Raw genomic sequence first — 16,813 nt, forward strand, 5'->3', positions numbered from 1 at the left:
ATCACCCTTAAGATATATGAAATTTCGAACATAAGGTGATATATTGGCATCGGAGAGTCGGGGACGGCAATGATATTAGGGAACTTTAACGAAAAGCACCCAGTACTGTTCACTGTAACAAAAAACCATATTTTTACACTAAAAAGTCAATCCTGGTACTATTCACTTTACCCTTTATTTTGTCCTTATCATTAAAACTCAAAGTTTTCAAGCTCTTTTCATTAGTTTTCCTATGATATTATACAAATACAGTGATACGTACTGTAATAATCTTCCCGTAGGTAAATAAGGTTTCTTGCTGTTCATATTCTATATTACGATGTCGGAAAGTTTCACTTAAATTTACTTTGAGAGATTCCAAATAAAGTTTCTTAATTAAGATAATAATAGTGTTTTATGTTTTATTAGTTTTAGGTCAAAATCAAATCCAATCTTGACTTGCAAGAAATCTAAACTTTTTCATGTTGTTCTTTTGTACATATTGTTTTGTAATTTTTTAGTATTCTTTGATTGTTTTAGTTGAACTTCTGGCTTGACTTTACAAATCCAACGTTACGGTTGGTTTCATGTTGCATGAAATTTTAACAGCAGCCACGAAATGCCTTAAACAATGGGATCGAAACCTCAAAGCACCCTGAAACCTATTTAAAACGAGAACATTTTGAGCCTCTTCCTCCATCACCGACGTTTTGGGTTGGATACTCTAATTCTATCATAAAGTGACTCCCTTTTTTTTTATTAGACTATAAGGGTGTGTTTGATGCAGCGGATTATCTCGAACTGTATTAGCTTCAGTGACTAAACTAGACTGACTTAGACTAGACTAAGTTGGACTAACTTAGTGAAACATTTGATGCAGTGTCGGACTAAGAAGCAAGATAACTAAAAGACTCAAATATTATATTATTTAATCTACATTTATTAATAGTTTATTAATAATTTATCATCTTTTTTTCTAGAATCATCTCTCTATCTAATAGCCAATATCTTTTTATTTATTTATTTCTAAAATCATCTTAACCCATTTCTCTTTTACTCCGCCAGTCTCCCCCTCTCCTCTCCCTCTTTTTATCCTGTTTCACCATTTTTCTAGAATTCTCTTCCTCTCCGTATACCTCTCGCTATTTTCCTCTGCCCACTCTCTCCCTCCCCTCTCCCACTTTTCCTTTTCCACTCTCCCCCTCTTTTCCTTATGCAAAGATTCACACAGAGGTTTTATCGGAGCTCTCCACCCAACACCTACATTGATTTTCTAGGAAAATCTCGAAATTTTCTGGTGATTTTGCATTTTTATTTTGAATTTGTGTAGGGGATTTGTCTGCAGGTGCTTAATTCTAGGGGTTTTGCATTTTTTTTGTTTTGAATTTTAGGTGTTGATTTTGAGATTTAGGCAATGGGTTTGAGATTTGGGCATGCGTAAGGAAGTCGAAGTTGCAGACGACAAAGGCATGCAAACGATGTTGGAGATAGAATTAGGAATCCCATGCTTTTTGGGGGGTCTCACTAGGCCGACCTAGCGAAGCACTTAGTTTGAACGAGTCCGACTTAGTCTCATTTAAGTTTAGTCCAGCTCGTATCAAACACAGGATTAGTAGTCTTAGCAAAGCAATCCAGTCCAGTGAACTTTAACGAGGGCAAACAAACACGCCTTAATAATATTCTAACTGAAAACACTGTAAATATTGAGTTTTTAAAAATAAAGTTTTGGGTTAAATTTCAGAGTTCTCCTTAAATTAAAATCTCACATAATTCATTATACTCTTCTCCAACTTTGAAGGAATTTAAAAAAAAATAAATAAATAAAATAAAAAGACTACGAAACAAATCAAAACGCAGTAACCTAGAATACCTACAAGATAAAATACTAAGAACAAATTTTCTTCGCCATCATCTTCTAATTTTCCATTGACGGCTTCTACTAGTAATTTAGTAAGGTTGGTATTTTGGAATGCTTACTTCCAAGGTGCCAATTAGCAAACATATTAGTGCTTAATTACTTTTGTTTGGACACCGATATTTTTTACAACTTTTATTTGAATCTTTGTGCTAAGTTGCTAACAATGATTTGATTCCAATTGTTCGGAAGCAAAGGTGGATGGTCCCTCGCACAGCTCCCCAAGGATCGATGGCACTTGGTGACTTGTAGTTGGGTGACCTCTTGCTGCTTGGTGTGTTGCAAAAAGAGTTCACAGTTAGTTTGAAAGGTGTTTTTGTGTGGGCCTTAGGTGTAGGCCTTGAGGCTCACAATCAAAACTAACATAGTGCTAGGTGTGCCACTGTTATCTCAGTATAACAGATGTTGAAACAAAAGTGTTTTGAGTGATTACTTGCGCCTCAAGTTACTCAAACTTCTTGTTATCAAAAGATTGTCACGGATGGGTTGAGTCTGTATTAAGTTTTTTTTTTCTTGCCTTATAAACAAGGACTTTTAGTTTGCAATCTTGTATGTTCGAATGAAAGGAGTCAAGAGCCATTTTAAAACATTTCCTTGGTTCCAAGTTGTTCTTAATGCAAACAGATCTGTTAAGTTAACCTGATCCGAATGCAAATGGGACTCTTAAGTGGGAAATAACTGGAAATGACTTGAATGCATGCTGAAAAATACATTTAGGTGACAAATCTACTAATTTAGAGGACAAACAAAGAGATTCGAACAAGATTTCACCTTGTCGGGTAAGGTTGAACTTCTTGCATTCACTTCTCTTTGTGTTTACAGAGGTGGTATACTAAAACGGATGGATGGTAAATAGATTTTACATGAGGGGATTGATACTACAACACGAGGGAAGGTAGCAGAGATTTTACACTAGACAAAAGATAGATTTTCTAAGGAGACTATGACTAAAAAGACTGAATCTAGGATGGTTTCAGCTTTCTGGATGCAAATCTGGCTTGAGAGCAGAGTTTGTATGTTGTTTGGTTGAGTGTCCTTGTCTTTTATGTCTCTTCCTCATTTTCTAAGCGATTTGGCCCGACTGTCTGGTCTTTGTTCTTGGTTGAGGGCTCTAAGGGGCAGTGAGTCATCACGTAATTACACCTTTATGCTCTTATAAAGTGTTTTTTGGCTGGTAGTGAGCTGGTCTTTGTCACTTGTCACTTCAACCATAGGCACATGGCCTATACTTTGGCTAAGAAGGCTTTAGTTTGACTATGGGCTTCATAGTTGGGCTTCGGGCGAGTTTATCTCATTTTAGTGTCTTTGGGCCTCCCTATTGTTAAGCCTAATATTCAAATATTAACATAAACACCAATACTAAAGATGAAAGACCTTGACATTGATTCAAACCTACATTGTGATTGTTGGATGTTGAGAATCAATCCTACATTGATGAGAGGAGAAACCATACATGAGCTTATAAGTAAATTGGGCTACTCCTCGTATTGCCAATTGATTTTATGGTGAAATCTCAGCTTTCTTCAATTGATCTGACAATTTCCCTCTGGCTACCCTTCAACTAAATTGAACTTGTGTAGATCGATTCCATTTCCAAATCTCATTAGGGTTAGGCCATTACAATCTGCATATCTCTGAGCCTTGTTTTTCTTTAACTGGTTTTTAATGTACTGTCTGCTGCTAGATATGGAAGCAGCTGCAGGCATTGTTTGTCCCCGGCTTAATATCACTTGTCATTTCACCAAATCATTGTGACTTTGTGAGTCATATGAAAAATAAATAAAGTATGTATTCGATTAGTTTTATTTAGTCATTGAAGATAAATACTAATAAGCAAGTACCTAATAAATCATAATTAACAAGTGCAACAAGCAAACTCTAGCTATGATCATTTGACAACAAGCAAACTACAGCTTTTTTTTCTTCAAAACTCGCTTACATGTTGCATAGAGTTGCTCAAAGCGAGTCTGGATAGCAATCTTCAAGCTAAAAAGTTTATGAGATCAACAGTACGCTTCACACACGTTGTATAGTGGATAGCTGTGAGCTCTTCAATACGTGCAGCCTCTTCGCTGTGTATACAAACATGCTGCAGTTATCAATACAATGAAATTAGAACCACGGTAAATCATGAGCAGGTGATCAATTAATTCAGTTTACACACATCCTTCTAATTAATTACTCTTGTTTTTGTTAATTAGTGAATGATTTTGTGTTTTTAAGAAAATAAGCAGCGTTAACCTGTCATCCCATCGGAAGTACACAAGGAGGCTAGGCATGGCTTAGCATAATGATGAAAGCTTGTTGACGACAATGAAATGAAAGTTGCTCACTGAGAAGAGGTTTGAAAGAAGAGATCAGCTGCCAGATGTGCTCGCTTCACCGGACTGCCTAGCCTGAGGTGGTCCGATGTACTTATGCGGGACGTGTGCTATCTTCAACCAATCCTCACCACTACCTTGTCTACATCTTTCCTCAAGCTCCGGGCATTCTTGAATAGAGAGGTGTTGGAGTTTAGTGAGAATCTTGAAACCTGGTGGCAATTGTTGTAAACCGGGGCAATCAAATATCGTCAAGGACCTAAGAGAATCAAGACCCTCAAACCATTCTGGCAAAGCTGTTAGATTGAGGCAGCTACCAATTTTGAGACAGTGCAGTGTTCTCACATGTTGTAACCCTTCTGGCAGAGAATCAAACCAAGGACAGCTCAATAGGATCAAACTTCGAAGGGAGGAGAGGTGTTGAACACCTTCTGGAGAAGAACCAAGATTTGGACAGAACATAATCGTCAAGTGCTCAAGCAACGTGAGCCGTTCCAAACTCGACGACAGAGAAGTTAGGTTACTGCAGTTTTCAATGGACAATGTTCGAAGGGAACTCAAACCTCCAATCCAACCATCCGGCATGGATATTATACTGTGACAGTTACTAATCTCTAGTGACTCCAGCGCTTTGAGGTTTTGTAAAGTCTGAGGCAGAGAGGAGAGCTCTTCGCAACATCGAATGGTCAATGATTTCAGAGCAGTAAGGTTTCGGATCTGCAAAGGAAGTGAACGAAGTTTGGGGCACGACAAGATCTTCAAAGAAGACAGACAAGCTGATGCAGTGAGCCCTTCTGGGAGAGTAAGTAGACCTGGAATGTTCTCTAGAACAAGCACAGAAAGCAGACCTAAATTTGCTACGGACGTCAGCATTGGATTACAGTCTTGCAGCTTTAGATGTTGAAGGGATTGAGGAGATGGGATATGTGCTAGCTTGGGACATCTTTTGACGGTTAATTTCTTCAGGCTTGGGAACGAATTTTCGCTATTTGCACTTGTCCACTCTTCCAAGTTGGGAAAATCACTGAGTGATAGTTTTTCAAGTGATGGAAATCTTATGTCCGCACCGTCACCGTAGAACTCTGTACCAATGCGCCTTACGCCATGCATCCCATGCAGAGAAAGAGTCTTAAGCAGCAGCAGATTCCCAAGGGCTGGAAGATGTCCACAATTTTGGCAATTCGCAATTTCAACTGCAACTACATATTCCGGGAGAGCCCAAGCAGCAAATCTAAATCCTGGATAGCCATTTATGAATAGCTTTTTCATATTTTTCGGTGGTTGTAAACTGTCGAGAATTTCTTCGGCATGTTTATACTGCTGTGCTGCAGAGGGTGCAAGTTGTTCCCGTATGCCAAATACCTTTCCGCGTTTAGGTACTATCCCCAGTGATATGTCCACATCTTCCGATCTCGGCTGATACAGTCCCCAGTATAATCCCAATGAATCGAGATTTTTCTTCATCATCAGCCCAGCTGTTTTTGCTTCCGCTGCGTGCCGTACTTTCTCTAAGTGTGTTAGATTCAACTTGTCATAAAGATTTAATTGTTTCAGCTCACTAAGGCGATTATCTCTCCCAGCGACATATAATGGCAATGTCTGAAGTTGATGTAAACTTTCAATACCAGCAGGCATTTGAAATAATTGTTCACATCCAGTTAGATTGAGATGTCTTAGGCAGGTCATTCTTTCCAAGGAAGGCAAATTAAGGAGATTATAGCAACCAATTAGGTTTAAAGTCTGCAATGATACAAGCCCACATACCCTAAGAGGAAGGTTTTCAATAGGCGTGTAAGAGAGGTCAAGATACCTCAAACATATCAAGGCACCCAATGCATCCGGGAAACTAGAAACACCACAGCCACTAAGATCTAGCAAACGCAAATATACAAACCTTGAAAACATCTTCTCCATGTTGCTTGACAAGCCAGAATCTCCTAAGAATAATAGAGTTCGTAAATGTTCCGCTGCATATAGAGCTTCCAATGGGATTGTGATTTCTCCATCTCTGTTTGTATAAACAATAGACGAGTGTCGAATTTGTGATGGATTAATATATGGTGGAAGACCTGCTTCGAGTATCAAAGACTCTTCTCCTGCAACATATCGTGCAAGATCATGAATCATGTTCATTCTATATCCGACTACATCATCATTTTCAGAAACCTCTACTTCTTGAAAGAAAGCCATCCACAGTAAATCGGAAAAGTATTCATCACCAATGTCTTCTAGTCGCTTGCTCCCTTGTCCTAGAACGAAGCCTTCTGCCATCCATTGATGAATTAGCTTTTGCTTCTTGAATTCATAATTTTTGGGAAATAATGAGCAGAAGGCAAAGCATTGTCGAAGATATGACGGAAGACGATGATAACTCAACATCAACGCAGGTAAAACTTTTTGTTGGCATACATCTAATTGCCAAAGTTCACTGTTCTGCATAAACAACCAATGTCCTTCCTCTCTTTTAAAGCGCATTACACTTCCCAAGCTTTTTACCGCTAGAGGAAAACCTCCACATTTTTTGACAATCTGCTTCCCAATCAGAACAAGGTGTCGATACTTTTCTTCTCCTCCTCTTCCAAAAGCCCTTTGATTAAACAAAGACAAGCAATCATCAAACGTTAAACCATCCAACTGATACGGAATTGAGCTGTCCATCATCAACGGGATCTTTCTGCTGCGTGTGGTAACAACAATCTTACATCCATCAACTCCCTCTCTAAACAAAGGTGTTAGCTTTTCCCAATCATCCAGATCTTCAGTCCATACATCATCTAACACGAGGAGAAATCTTTTATCGTGCAGCAAATGCCAAATCCGAGTCTGGAGTTCGTCAATCCCGGTAATCTTGCACTTACTCTTTGTTACCGACTCAATAATTCCTTTCATGATCTTGGTGATATTGAAGTCATCAGAAACAAAAATCCACATCCTAACATCAAAGTGTTGCTTTACCCTATTATCATTATATGCCAATTGAGCAAGAGTCGTCTTACCAATTCCTCCATGACCAATTATTGGAATGCAAGCTGCATATCCTCCTTCAACCTGGTTAGCATCAGAAGATATTAACAGCTTGATTAACTTCTCCTTTTCTTCTTTCCTCCCATGTATTTCTGTGTCCTTAACAAAAGAGCTGGTCTCCCTTTTCGCAGAACCTTGATCCACGATACCAGGCAGCAGCTGGGTAGGCTTTGAACATGCGAAATCCCTCGGTTATAGTCATTTCCAACTCCTGGAGCATAATCCTGAGTTTTTCAGGTTTTATAATTCCATCATCTGAAATTGAAAGACGAAAAATATGATTCCAGTTTTTCCGAGCAGTAAAGAAGTCAAGAAGGTCCTGAGTATGGCAAACTGCGTTCTTGAGGTCCAACAACCAAAGTCTGGCAGCTCTGTTTGTGAACTGTTGTTCTTCTGCAACTTCAAGAGTAGCTTGAGCTCGCACCAATGCATGCTGCAGGCTCTGGAAGTTGTCGTTGTAACCAAAGAGATCAGAAGCCTTTTGTAGGAGCGGTGACGCCAATCTGTCAAAGAGCACTTGCAAAGCCGGGGATAAAACAATGCTCGCAGCTGCATCCATATCTAGCATGCATGCAACAGACAGTAACTAAACCAGTTAAAGAAAAAAGAAGGCTGAGAGATGAGAATGGTAATGGCTTAAAGGGATTTGGAAGTGGAATGCATCTGCACAAACTGAAGAGCTAAAGGGAAATTCTCAGATCCATAATGTGTGGTTTACTTTGAATGTCAAAGTCTTTCGTCTTTAATCCTACTGGGATTCAATATATCGTTAGCAACTAAGCATGGCATGGTCCCCTATGTGAAAATTACTTAGCAAAAATATCCATATATAAGTACCGGTTAATGCTAGGGAGACCATCTATTAAACCATATTTTGTAAATTTTGACATGATTGTTGAAGATTGAATTATTACAGTGTTGATTAACGTACTTATTTCATATTGATGACACATCATATGATTTGTATATGTGATCTAAAAAGTTGGTCTATTGATCATTACTCATAAGTAGGCCCAAAAGTCAAAACTAGCATAGAAATATCTGTGTCCAAATAAATGTAAGCAATAATATGTTTGGTAATTAGCACAATAGCTCATTGATCTTATCTAATCACTTTGGCCGGGTTTGGTTTCTAGGATTAGATTGAAATTGATAACCTTGTATTGAAGGAAGAATTGATAAAATTGAGTTCAACTGAAGGTAGAAAATGGAATACTTGAGAATCTATTTCAATCCCTTCCGAATTACAAAGATTAGAAGGACAAGTTTCCTTTTTGTTTAATCCTTCTCTAATTTTCTCAAAATAAAAAATCATTCACCTCTATAGTGGGTTATGCTTCCAATTCAAGAAACCAAACGAGGCCCCTGTTTTCTATGTATCAGTTGGGGGTAAGAGAGACTAGGGCTGGAAAAAAATCCCAAAAATCCCAAACCAAACCGAAAAAATCTCGATCCCAAACCAAAATTTCCAAAATTTTCGGGATATAATCCCAAACCAAACCGAAAGTTTCGGTATGGGATTCGGTTTTACGTTTCATTTTTTCGGTATTCCCATACCGAACCAAAATATATATATATATATATATTTTTTTTTTAATTATAAGAAAATTATTTGAACCGTTCATTGTTTTAGATTTAATCTGTGCCGTTGATTTGTTTTAGGTCTGATCTCATTACTTCACTTCACTTCACTTCCGTCTCCATTTGTTCTATTGAACTGGAATGGAAGCGGAAGCGCTGCGCAGTCCTTATCCGATTATCCTTGCTTGAGCCTCCCTCACTGATCCCTCATCTCCAGCCCCTGAGCCTCCTTCACCACACCATACTATCATCTCTCTCTGACTCTCCACTCCAGCCTTCCTTCACCACACAACCACCGGCCGACCGCCACACTACTGTTTTCTCTCTGGATCTGTTATCTCCTCGGAGGCAAAATTCGAAGACCCAATCGCAGGCAGGCAACAATTTTATCAAGGTTGGTGCTTTCTTGATTTTTGAGGCATTTTATTTTCTGGGTTTGGTCAAACCAGTTTGATGACATGAATATTTAGTCTACGATCATGTACATTTAAATGCAAATTAATCCTTTTTCCTGGTTCCACTCCTTAACTAATGCCAAATATGAAAGCTCCACTATTTACTAACAAGTGAGAAGAATAATTGAATAAATGTGTTGTGGTGCACTTGATTAAGCCGCGGTTTGGGCAAGGAGAGTAGAAGAGAGTAGTTTTGTAATGTTTTAGGAAATTGGACACTTTGCTTTTGGTTTTTTAATTAGGTGAGTTTTTCAACCACTCTTTGACACTTGGTTGATCATGCCTCATTATGTACTTTTGTTCTCCCAATCTTTTCATACTGCAGAGATGAAGAAACTTCTAGATTACTGATCATATTAGTCTACTATGTTGTTGTGTTGTTAAAGAGTGATTCTCTACTAATTATTTTCTTGAATTATTATTCTTCAAGTTGTTTTTCTTGAACCTGTTGATGCTCGAGCAACTTTTAAAGGTTTAGCATACAAGCGCTACAAATAAGTGTTGATAAATCTTGTATGTAGGTTCTAGCTTTCATGTTTGTACTATCTTTGTGGGGGTGGGGCTACTTATATTCTCCTAGTTTAGAAACGAGCTATTTTTATTTGCTTCCTAGTTCAAATACACGATACTTCTATGTTGAATGCTCATATTTTTGAACCATTTATTTTATTTATTGATGGGAATTTGGATAATATGTCAAATTTTAGTCCAAAAGCCCAAAACCATTTCGGGATTCCCGATTTGTCCCGAAATCCCGAAATTATTTCGGGATTCCCGAAAATTTGGTTTGGGATCGGTATTGAAATTGGGATTCCCGAAAATTTTGGTTTGGAAATCGGGACAAGGATTTCAGTATGGGATTCCATACCAAACCAGCCCTAGTAAGCAGTACTATAGCTCATGTTGTTCAAGGTGAGAATTTTCTAAAGACCATTCACAAGAGGAAGACCTAAAGGCAATTCACAAAGTGGCACAACGAGAAGAATTTTTTTAATACATCTTCTGACACAACAAATTCAAACAAAATACCTCCTCAAACAAAAAAAAATATATTGACTAGATGCAACTAGACCAAATAGATATTGTAGACATCGAAATTTCGGTAAATAAATGTTGACCAATAAATCAAAGTTTCAACGCTCATGTATTACATAAATTTTACACGTAGCGTGTGTCTAAACAAAAAATCGAAATAAATTGGAAAAGTCATCAAACAGGACACGTGTCAACACCTGGCAGAAACGACTTATTTCATCTGGAATATTATATTCAAAATTAGGCCTTGGAAATTTCTATAAATAGAAGGCTAATTCACTCATTTAAGGGGACCAATTCATATTACACCTTGAAGCTCTGAAGTTCTGAAACTCCGAAGCTCTCAAGCATCCAGGTTCCCAAAGAATCAAGAAAGCCTTCTTCGTTCTTCGTTCATCGTTCTTCCAAGATCAAGCCTCGACGGCCCTTGAAAAAAGTGTTATTCGTTCATCGTTCTTCCAAGATCAAGCCCCAACGGCCCTTTGGATCAACAATCATCCACCAATTCAAGATCAAGCCCCGACGGCCCTTGAAGAAAGTGTTCTTCGTTCATCATTCTTCCAAGATCAAGCCCCAACGGCCTTTTGGATCAACAATCATCCACCAATTCAAGATCAAGCCCCGACGGCCCTTGAAGAAAGTGTTCTTCGTTCTTCGTTCATCGTTCTTCTAAGATCAAGCCCCGACGGCCCTTGGATCAACCATCCACCAATTCAAGATCAAGCCCCGACGGCCCTTGAAGAAAGCACCATCGTTCATCATCTGTTCATCCAAGATCAAGCCCCAACGGCCTTTTGGATCAACAACGTCGACAAATCCACACATCCAACCGTTCTTCAAGATCAAGCCCAAAAGCCCTTGAAGATCCGTTCATCACTGTTCTTCAAGATCAAGCCCAAAAACCCTTGGAGATCCGTTCATCACTGATCTTCAAAGATCAAGCCCAAAAGCCCCTTTGAAGATCCGCTCAAATCCACCTTCAAGATCAAGTCCACGGCCCTTGAAGAACGTTCATCCTTAGATCAAGCCCAACGGCCCTTTGGATCAATCACACATCCACAAATACACACCTTACGGAGATTGAATTAGAGGATCAAATTTAAGAGAGATTGTAACCCAAAATCATCAAATACAAATATTTGTTTGTGCACGTTGTTCTTGTCTCTTTCGTTTCAGGAAATTTCTGTGTTCACAAATTGGCACGCCCAGTGGGACAATCTCTGTCTCTCATCTCTTTCTCCGTTCAAGAAATTCAAGCGCACTTCCAAAATTAATGGCATCAAGGAAGGCTCAAACTGTTCCCGCAACCGACGCAAAGAACAAAAGCGTCTTCGTCGTAACTGGTGTCACTTTGGGCATCACGACTCGAAGCATGGCAAGAGCTACTTCTGCTGCCTCTTTCACCTCTGCATCAACTCTGCCAAGGGAACAAAAACACCCAAGGCACGAGCCTTTGATCACCTTAGCCTCACTAAGGGCACCAAGGGGGGAAAGCCCAAGGAAATACTCCGAATCCATGCTCTCCGATGCCGATTCAAGCGACAGTTCAGCCATGCAAGTCATGACCATTGGAGCAACTTCAATCGATGAGCAGCTGGCTCAAATGAATGAAGCAATCGCAAGGCTAACCCGAACTGTGGAAGAAAAAGACTTGCAAATCGCTGCACTCGTCAGCCGACTGGAGCCACATGACGGAGTTAACCCTAACCCAGAAGAGGAGCCTTCAGTGGAGAATATCGATGTGAAGCCGGAGCCAGACCAAGCAGCGGCACTCACGGGATCTCTTTCTATCCAGCAACTGCAGGAGATAATCGCCAACACCGTCAAGGCACAATACGAAGGGAGCTCAAATACCTCCGGGTTGTACTCGAAGGCGTATTCAAAGAAAATTGATGCCCTAAGGATGCCAAGGGGTTATCAACCGCCAAAGTTCATGCAATTCGATGGAAAGGGAAACCCGAAACAGCACGTTGCCCACTTTGTTGAAACTTGCAACAACCCAGGAACCGAAGGGGACTACCTTGCCAAGCAGTTTGTGCGCTCGTTGAAAGGAAACGCCTTTGAGTGGTACACGGACCTAGAGCCTGAGTCCATCAACAGCTGGGAGCAATTGGAGCGGGAATTCCTCAACCGCTTCTACAGCACCCGCCGCACTGTGAGCATGCTAGAGCTAACGAGCACAAAACAGTGGAAGGATGAGCCAGTCATTGACTACATCAACAGATGGCGCACTCTAAGCCTTGACTGCAAAGACAGGCTCTCGGAAACCTCTTCAATCGAGATGTGCATCCAAGGCATGCAATGGGGTTTGCAATACATCCTCCAAGGCATTAAACCACGGACCTTCGAAGAGCTAGCCACCCGAGCCCATGACATGGAGTTAAGCATCGCCCATCATGGGAAGAAAGAATCGATCGCCGACTACAAAAACGACAAAGTTCTTGAGACAAAGGTGGAGAAAGCTGCGTGGAAATCCACCAAGGAAGCAATGACAGTCAACACAGCTCCCGTCAAAATCCCTACACGAGGCAAGGCGATTCAAGTCGAAGGCTTTCGTGATCAAGAGATGTGTAGACGCACTTTGAAGGAGCTTGAGGAGAAAACTTATCCATTCCCCGACTCTGATGTGGTTGCCATGTTAGAAGACTTGCTGGAAAAGAAGGTGATCGGCTTACCTGAGTGCAGACGGCCAGAAGAGAGGAATCGCACCGACAGTCCAAGGTACTGTAAATTCCACCGCTTCATCAGTCATCCGACAGAAAAGTGCTTCGTGCTAAAAAATCTTATCATGAAGCTGGCTCAAAAAGGAATCATCGAGCTAGATCTTGACGATGTGGTGAAGTCAAACTATACCACCATCACTTTCGGCTCTTCCAACTCAAAGTTTTCACCTCAACCACTGGGGGCATCCTCAAAGACAAGCAAAGTTGAAGGATGGACTCAAGTCACTCCTAAGAAATTGCACAAGAAGCATACGTCTCCTCCACAAGTCCGCCAATCAGAAAGGGGGCAAAGCAGCTCTTGTCAACCTTCAAAGCAACGTGAACGTGTTGAAGATGATGAAATTGCGACACAAAGATCGTCCGTTGCCATCACGATGCGCGACTTCTTGCCCGAAGACTTCTTCAATCACGTGGTCAAAGCTCCTTGCTATGAAAATTGTGAGGAACGCCTCTCCCGGATTGCTTGACAAAATTCACAAATTCTCCTTGCCCGCACGAGTCTAAACTGCATGGCACAAAGCTCCTTGTCCGCACGAGCCTAAACTGTAGGACACACTGCTCCTTATTCGCACGAGCCTAAAACTGCACGAACCAAACGCTCCTGGTCTGCACGAGCATAAAAGGCAACACCAACGCTCATTGCCTGCACGAGCTGAAACTGCAACACGGCACCAAACGCTCCTGGTCTGCACGAGCATAAAAGGCAACACCAACGCTCCTTGCCTGCACGAGCTGAAACTGCAACACGGCACCAAATGCTCCTTATCTGCACGAGTTGAAACTGCAAACACACCAACACTCATTGCCTGCATGAGCTAAAACTGCAAACGGCGCAAAAAAAAAAAAAAAAAAAAAAAAGTATTTGAACTACGTTACGACTTGATCTCTTCTTTGGAAGGGTACGTAGGCAGCTCGAATGTTCAATTTTTCGAGTTCAGTCACATCAAAATAAAAAAGAATAAATGTTTTATTAAAGAAAGTCAATTTTATTACAAATTTATTTTGTTAAGAAAATTTGCAATTCTCTTTGTACAAAATAAATTACAGTTTCTTCGAAAAAAAAAAAAAAAAAAGGAAACATATATATATGTCTCTGCCCAGCACGGTTCACGCCATCAACCTTACTCCTCATGCAGGCCGTCATATCCAGCGTCGTTTATGACGGTTTCGCTCTTAGCCTCGATCATGTCCTCAGAAATTACCAGTACTTCTCCAGCGGCAACCACGTGATCCGGCGGTCAGTGACAGTAGAGAGCAGATATCCGACCCAATGGGAGCATATGATCCGAGTAGTAATCAAATTATGAGTAGTACAGAAGAACAACTAGCAGTAGCAGTGCATGATCATGATCCTCTCGGCCTTGCGGATTTACGTTTTTTCCTTGTCTCTTGATACTCCTCATGCAGGCTGTCATATCCAGCGTCGTTCTCGACGGCCTCACTCTTACCCTCGATCGTGTCCTCAGAATCTACCAGCACTTCATCTGTGTCTAAAACCAAAAAAAAACCAGACATAAACAACAATAAAGGCAACGGACTTTCTAGCTGCAACTAATTATTCTTCTTAAAGCTTTCAAGTTTTTCCATATTTTTTTTAAATGGGAAGATCTCCTTGCTGTGAAAAGGCTCACACCAACAAAGGAGCTTGGACCAAGGAAGAAGACGACCGCCTCATTGCCTACATCAAAGCTCACGGCGAGGGTTGTTGGCGGTCACTGCCCAAGGCGGCGGGCCTCCTCCGATGCGGGAAGAGCTGCAGGCTGCGGTGGATCAACTACCTTAGACCTGATCTCAATCATGGCAATTTCACTGAAAAAGAAGATGAGCTCATCATCAAGCTCCATAGCCTCCAGCGCAGCGTCTATCGAGCACACAAGCTCTATAGTCTGCTCCACCTTTTCTCCACCCTGAACCGCTACCTGAGCCGGAGCTGCACCGTTAGGGCCTTGCTCTTCCATGGCCGCCCACCCAAACCTTCCTCCATTTCACAGAGTCCATACCAGATGAGGACAACATCCCGGCCCCACTCGTCGGCTGCGGCTTCGGCTTCCCGTTTATCCTTATCGTCTCACCTTCTTTCAATCTATGATTGACGGCGGGATGAATATCGATGTGGCAGTCGTCGCTGGTTTCGCCGCCGTTGCTCTCCTTCTCGTGCTCCCTCTTCACGTACTTCTCGTGGTCCGAAAGCGTCACGTTGAAATCAAAAGCCTTGTTCCGCTCCGCGAATCATAGTCCGATGAAGGCGTACTTCCCGGTGCCATCCTCGATCTTGAGCACGAAGTAGGCGGCGAACAGCTCGCTAGAGTTCAGATCCTCCAGCCGGATCTCGCACCGGTCCTTGCACGACACGACCCGAAGATCGACCCGACCAGATCTTATCGGACTGGAGCCACTCGCCTACGCTGACGACCCGAGAATCCCACCTCGTTGCTCAGAAGACCGACACCGTCCACTACAACCCGTCTGATCTCTCCGCATGGGTCCAAAGCATGCTTTCTGAGCTCAACACCGGCGACGAGGCTCTGCAAACCTTCTTGAATCTGAGCAGCCCATATCTGCTGCTCTGCTATCATACCTCCGTCCGGTACGCCATAGAGAATCCTCCGTGCTCCTCCTTCTTCCTCCTCCAAACTCCTATCATGCACCATATATATATATATATATATATATATAAAATAATAATAATAAATAAATAAACAAATAAATAAAAAAGAAAGTGGATCCTTGGTGGCTAACACCATGCAAAAAAAAAAAAAAAAAAAAAAACAAATGCATTGAGAGAAATAAAGTCCATTTCATTGATTTCTCTGGAAAAATTACAGACGGAACATTTACATACCAAAAAAAAAAAAGGTAAAAAAAAAGAAAAGTGCAAACAAACAAAAGCCTTCATTGATCAGGTGGCGTCTCAGTACTCGGCGGAGCCCCGGATCAGAGAGGCACCAGAGGGTGATTATTCAGAGCATCATCACTCGGTGGAACCCCAGAAGGAGAAGGCACCGAAGGTTGATCATTTGAAGCTTCATTACGCGGTACAGCCCCAGAAGACGAAGGCAAATGCTGCTGGAACAAACCCACAAACCTCCGATGATCAAGTAAAATCTGACCATCAGATTCCTGCATCTGGTCAATCTTCCTCTTCATGTTTGTCGCATAGCTATGTGCGAGCTTATGCAACTGTTTATTCTCTTGCTTGAGCCCTCTAATCTCCTGTTTGAGACTTATCACCTCAGCTGCCAATGATTCAACTTGATGGGTTCGAGCAAATAGGCGTTGGGCCATATTAGACACAGAACCTGCACACTGCACACTGAGAGCCAGAAAATCCTTAACAGCCAACTCATCAGACCGTTTGGAAAATAGTTTGTTATCTCTGGGAATGACAAGGTTTCGGGCCACCACCGCAGCAGTCATATCATTCTTCACCACCGAATCCCCAACGGTAAGAGGACCAGTAGGGGATATGAAGGATGAGCGCCATATGTTGTCTGGAGAAGGCGGGACTGCCTCTTCACCAAGATTCAAATCAAAACGACGGTCGGAGGGTCTAGACATTTTCAAAGGTGTTGAAGAAATAAGAAGTCGGACAAAATCAAGATCTTAGAAGTGCACAAAGGGAGTTTCTACAAGCGAAAATTCAAGTGAGCTTTGAAACGAACTGCGTGCCTCTATAAAAAATCAACACTCGACGGGATTTCAGAGATCGAATAGGCGAGCTCAGAATTCGAAGAGGCAAGCTCAGAAATCGGAGAAACATCTTGCTTTTCCAGACGCGTC

At 41.4% G+C, this 16,813-nt stretch overlaps 1 protein-coding gene across 2 annotated transcripts; it reads right to left on the bottom strand.

Moving 5' to 3' along the window:
* Window positions 1-3,670: 3,670 nt before the first annotated feature.
* On the bottom strand, window positions 3,671-7,949 carry LOC103441297 (putative disease resistance protein RGA1). Of its 2 annotated transcripts, none has more exons than XR_011583828.1 (2): window positions 4,136-7,949; window positions 3,671-3,983 (listed from the first exon to the last, which is right to left on the bottom strand). XR_011583828.1 is itself a non-coding variant. In XM_029106934.2 (2 exons), exon 1 carries the CDS (start codon window positions 7,144-7,146, stop codon window positions 4,252-4,254), a length of 2,895 nt encoding a protein of 964 aa, XP_028962767.2. In that variant the 5' UTR covers window positions 7,147-7,949; the 3' UTR covers window positions 3,682-3,983; window positions 4,228-4,251. The 2 variants fall into 2 exon arrangements, 1 of the variants encoding a protein (XP_028962767.2); XM_029106934.2 differs by having other exon boundaries at window positions 3,682-3,983; window positions 4,228-7,949.
* Between the last annotated feature and the right edge of the window lie 8,864 nt (window positions 7,950-16,813).

The sequence above is a fragment of the Malus domestica genome, chromosome 08, assembly GCF_042453785.1.
Source record: "Malus domestica chromosome 08, GDT2T_hap1".
NCBI classification, from domain to species: domain Eukaryota; kingdom Viridiplantae; phylum Streptophyta; class Magnoliopsida; order Rosales; family Rosaceae; genus Malus; species Malus domestica.

What these genes read in the sequence shown, in the direction of transcription:
- LOC103441297 (XM_029106934.2), bottom strand. Translation starts at nt 7,146, where the DNA reads ATGTGGATTTTTGTTTCTGATGACTTCAATATCACCAAGATCATGAAA.